General features: G+C 37.7%; 1 protein-coding gene across 1 annotated transcript; it reads right to left on the reverse strand.

Annotated features, from left to right (window-relative positions):
* Positions 1-2,231: 2,231 nt before the first annotated feature.
* LOC101968714 (olfactory receptor 51J1) lies at positions 2,232-3,185 on the reverse strand. The gene has a single exon (XM_005342526.4). It carries the CDS (start codon positions 3,183-3,185, stop codon positions 2,232-2,234), a length of 954 nt encoding a protein of 317 aa, XP_005342583.4.
* Positions 3,186-4,597: the final 1,412 nt, after the last annotated feature.

The following is a 4,597-nucleotide window of genomic DNA, read 5'->3' on the forward strand; positions in this document are numbered from 1 at the left end:
TTTACTTTTGAATGGATAAATTTCTTAGAGGAACAAATAAAAACTTCCAAGTTCAATTTTTTAGGCTTCCCTTCTTTTAGAATCTTAGACTTTATGCACTCATCGTTGATGCTCTTTGAAATTATTTTAAAGTATTTCTCTAAGTTTTCTAATTGTGGGCAGGATGATTGGCTTGACACAATAATATTTCCTTGATAAGTGTGGAAATAACCTATAACATTCCAACAATTGAAAGTATCCAAATTCTTAATTTATTTTCCTACATACTCAAACATAAAGGTGGATAATTTTGTCCTGTTGAAAAGATAAAAAAGATCAAACATAGTTTCAAAAGGTCTAGATTGTAAATTAGGGTAGTAATTATAAGGGCAGAAAAAGAGCCCAAATTGATATTTTTCCATAAAGTCTGAATTCTGTTTAATTCTGATTTATAGACTGGTTTCAGCATGTGGTTTTTCAAGATTCTCCCTGTCTGAATCTGACATTGACAGAAGCCTGGATTTCAAGATAATGGGACAATGAAAGTTAGAAAAAAAAATGGAGATGGCGGAGGTGGTATGTGCAAATCCATTCTAAGATGGGATTGAAAGGTTACACTAAATTGAGCGTGATCTGACAAACATCTAAGGATGAGATTTAGAGTCAACATTTGCAACAGGCTCAGTGTAGAAGCAATCATATTTAAGAAGCCTAAAGATTCCTGACACAATCTTCAGAAACAAAAATGACTTGCTAAGATGTTCGTTTTATGCTGAGCCATTTGACAACCTGGTGCCATCACCGTTCTGCACATCTTTAGATATGGGATGTCTTCAGATTCTATAAAGATACTCTTCCTTTTCATCCCTCTTCTCATAATCACTCTCTCAATCCTCTAACTAAAGGATTGTCAGGGTTTACCTGCTTGATTTTCCTTGATAATTCAATATCATTTTCCTCTGCAGAACTTTGCCACTGGTGGTTGGTTATAGGCAATTGCTGATCCCCAGGTCAGAATCTAGGGAAAGTGGTAAAGGGACACCCAGAGACAAATTCACAGAATTAACTTTTACAAGAAGTCTTTGTCAGTTTTTGTCATCCTTTTAATGTAAAACAGAACCATTTAAAATGTTTAAAATTCATAATCAAAAGCTTTTTTATTTGTGGTTATTTATATATGGGGCATTCAAATATCTGCATGAAATTGCTTCTGAACATATTTTCATAGGAAGCATAAAGTATAGCAAAGATAGTGAATGTAGTGGGTAAATTCCTTTCTAAGTTCTGTAATAGAAAGTGCCTAAGTGCCTTGTCTCTTTTATCACTGCTTTACCTTTAGGGCCTAGAATCGTGTCTGATGCATTGATTGTATTCTGTAAATTCCACTTGGCTGTCTACTAATAAGGTCAAGGAGATTCTAACTCATAGATATGTAGGTTTAAAAGATGATTATCATATCTAAACATCAGTTCTTCATCTGAAGAATAATAACTATATTATTTTGTAATATTTTAGTCATCCCCTACCTGAGGTTTGTTGATATTGTTTATATTAATAATAAATATAAAGTACCCAGAATATATTTGCATCTCAAAAATCTTAATCTCTTTCTCTAAAAATATAAGTACAAGCTCTTCATATTGTTTTAAGGGTCTGAAAAAGAATATCCAACTAAACAAAAATGATTAATGTCTTTAAAGAGGATGTTTGTTTGAAAGTTTCTGCCATCTCGGGGGAGAACTTCAGAATTTTGCACAACATACAAGATTAATAATTTTTGGTCTCTCCCAGTGTGCGACCTTGGTGAAGCTGGGTAAATGCCACATTAAAGCATGTGGGGGAAGCCTCCTTTGAGCTAGCTCTGGTGTTCCCTTGCTATGGCATCAAAGGGCCAATAGCTCAAAAGAATGCAACACACTTACTTCCTCTCTCCCAGGTACAGAGGACTCAACAGATTTCTCAGGACAGCTTCTGAATGTGTTTTCATAAACCATCTTTTTTTTGCATTCCTGCTTCAAGTATGCGAGGTAATGGAAAATTTCATGTCACATGATCTTTTTAAAAATATTATTAGTTCTCCAACTGTTTAATTATGCATATTCCATGTCTACTTGCATTTCCATTCCAGTTCACTGTCAGTCTATGAAAGCCTCCTGTTAGACACCATGTTTTAAGGCAATCCTAGTTACAACCACATAAGGTGATTATAGAAAACCAACCAACAAAACCTTCCTTTTTAATTTGGCCTTTGATTAAACTCTGAATCTCTTCTTTTCTAGCATTCTGATAATGCCAAGATGAATCTCCTTGGTTTTAATACTATAGACAATGGGGTTGACAACAGGTGGGAAGAAAAGGTAAGCATTGGCCATCATGGTTTGCAGCAGAGGAGATACATGCTTTCCAAAGCGATGCACCATAGACAAGCCAATCATAGGTATATAATAAGCTAATACAGCACAAACATGTGAACCGCATGTGCTGAGTGCCTTCTTCTGCCCTTCTCCAGTGGCAATACCCAATACAGTGTGGAGTATGAGCCCATATGAGATTACTATGAGCAATGAATCCAGCCCAAAAGTGGAGGTAACAATGAAAAGTCCATAGATATTGTTGATAGAAATGTCCCCACAAGGTAGATGAATAAGGTTAGGATGGAGGCAAAAGGAATGAGAAAGAGCATTATGGCCACAGAAAGGCAGCCTCCGTAAAAGCATGGGCAATGGAGCCATGAGCACAATGCTCTTCAGTCCAATAATAACTCCTGTGCCAAAGATACGGGGCAGTGTCAGAATAGTGGTATAGCGCAGTGGGCTATAGATGGCCACAAAGCGGTCCACAGACATGGCCAGCAGCACAGCTGACTCCATAATGGAGAAAGAATGGATGGAGAACATCTGGAAAAGGCATGCTTCAAAACTAATCTCAGTGGTGCCAAAAAGGAATATACCTAGCACTGTAGGCAGGGTGGATACAGAGACACCAACCTCAGCTAGTGCTAACATGGCAAGAAAGAGATACATGGGCCGATGTAGGGAAGTATCTGTTCTGATGACATGAAGAATGGTGCCATTTCCAAGGAAGATGATGATGTACATCAGGCAGAAAGGAATGGATATCCAGAAGTGCTCGGCCTCCAGGCCTGGGATGCCAACCAAAATGAATGTTGTAGGCAAGAACCCCAAAGAGCTATTGGAATTCTTCATGCTGAAATCTCATCCCACAGGATCTGGGACACCTGAAAAATTAGAAATAAACTAGTGAGGTGACATTATTATGGAGAAAGATGATTGAGCATTTAGGGAGGGAAGAAGAAAACAAACTTAGATTCATGTGGCCAATGGTCTCATTTCTGGAAGTTGACAAATTACCATCATCAGGAGATTCTCATTGTGAAGCAGTTTACAGTTTCCATTACAGGAATAGAAAAGTATGCATCTAAACTGAAGTGACCTTGAATCAGCTGAGGAAAAAAATGAATGCCCTGTTGGCATCGAGATGCTTGGCCCTAGAACATCACTGGGGAGACAAATAGGGATGCAATTTCAGCACGAGTTATGAATTAATGCTGGGAATAGGTGAGCAGATATTAGTAATAAATACATAAATTCAAGGCACAGAGTATGGCATACAAAACAGCTAAATGAGTGTGTATGGGCAATTGAATGATTAAAGTCCAAGGCAAAGCCAAGACAATGGAGTGAACAGAGCCTGGAGTGAGCTGCAGAATTAAACTAGAAAAGCAAGGGGTGTGGACCTACACTGGTTAGCCATTCTGAGCTTTGAAAGTTATAGGAAGCAACCATAATGATTGTGTGCAAAGGTCTGGATGATTCAGAAGGAATCAGGTTCATGAAAATATTGTCATGAATATTGTCCCTTGACTCACAGTTCCCGAAAACAACTTATCTTACCCAATGAAACTTCTTTCTGGCTCAGGTGCACTTCTCAATTCTCTGTAACAGCAATACCAGGAACCTAAACAGATTTTCAAGGAATGCTTCCTGACAGGAGAGAAAGGCAACAGAGGAGAAAACCACCTGCCTACATTGAACTGAGTGTTTCTAGTCATAATATAGTAATAACACAAGGAATCCTGGGGCTGGGAAGGTAGTTTTCAACACATTTACTTAAATAAAAACACACACACACATATCACACATCTGCTTACCTATTCATACATGCACATAGTTTACAAACTCGATGAAAATATGCCTAAAAATCCTGATATGAATTCTCCTTCAGCCACTGCTTAATTTCCCTAGCAACAGTGACCTCATGCCACCAGCAGTCACCCATGCTGATTACTATTAAATTCTCTGTTCTGCAGATCTGTAACCAGCCAGAATTCTGTGTGAAGCACCATACAGGGCTCAGGCAACACAGAGTCCTGGACCTACTTAATAAATCTTTGCAACTTTTAACCACAGATCAGAGAGTGCATCTTCTCCCACACATATTCACACACAATCATTAAATATCCTTTTTTATTTTTAAATTTTATTCCCAATAGTATTAAGTTCCATAGGAAAAAATTAGGATACCATAAAGGGGACCTAAAGTAAAAAAACCTAATTTATTTTGAAAGTCATAAAGCCTTCTTTGGAAAGTGACACTT

This window comes from Ictidomys tridecemlineatus, chromosome 4 (assembly GCF_052094955.1).
Source record: "Ictidomys tridecemlineatus isolate mIctTri1 chromosome 4, mIctTri1.hap1, whole genome shotgun sequence".
NCBI lineage: Eukaryota > Metazoa > Chordata > Mammalia > Rodentia > Sciuridae > Ictidomys > Ictidomys tridecemlineatus.

What these genes read in the sequence shown, in the direction of transcription:
- LOC101968714 (XM_005342526.4), bottom strand. Translation starts at nt 3,185, where the DNA reads ATGAAGAATTCCAATAGCTCTTTGGGGTTCTTGCCTACAACATTCATT.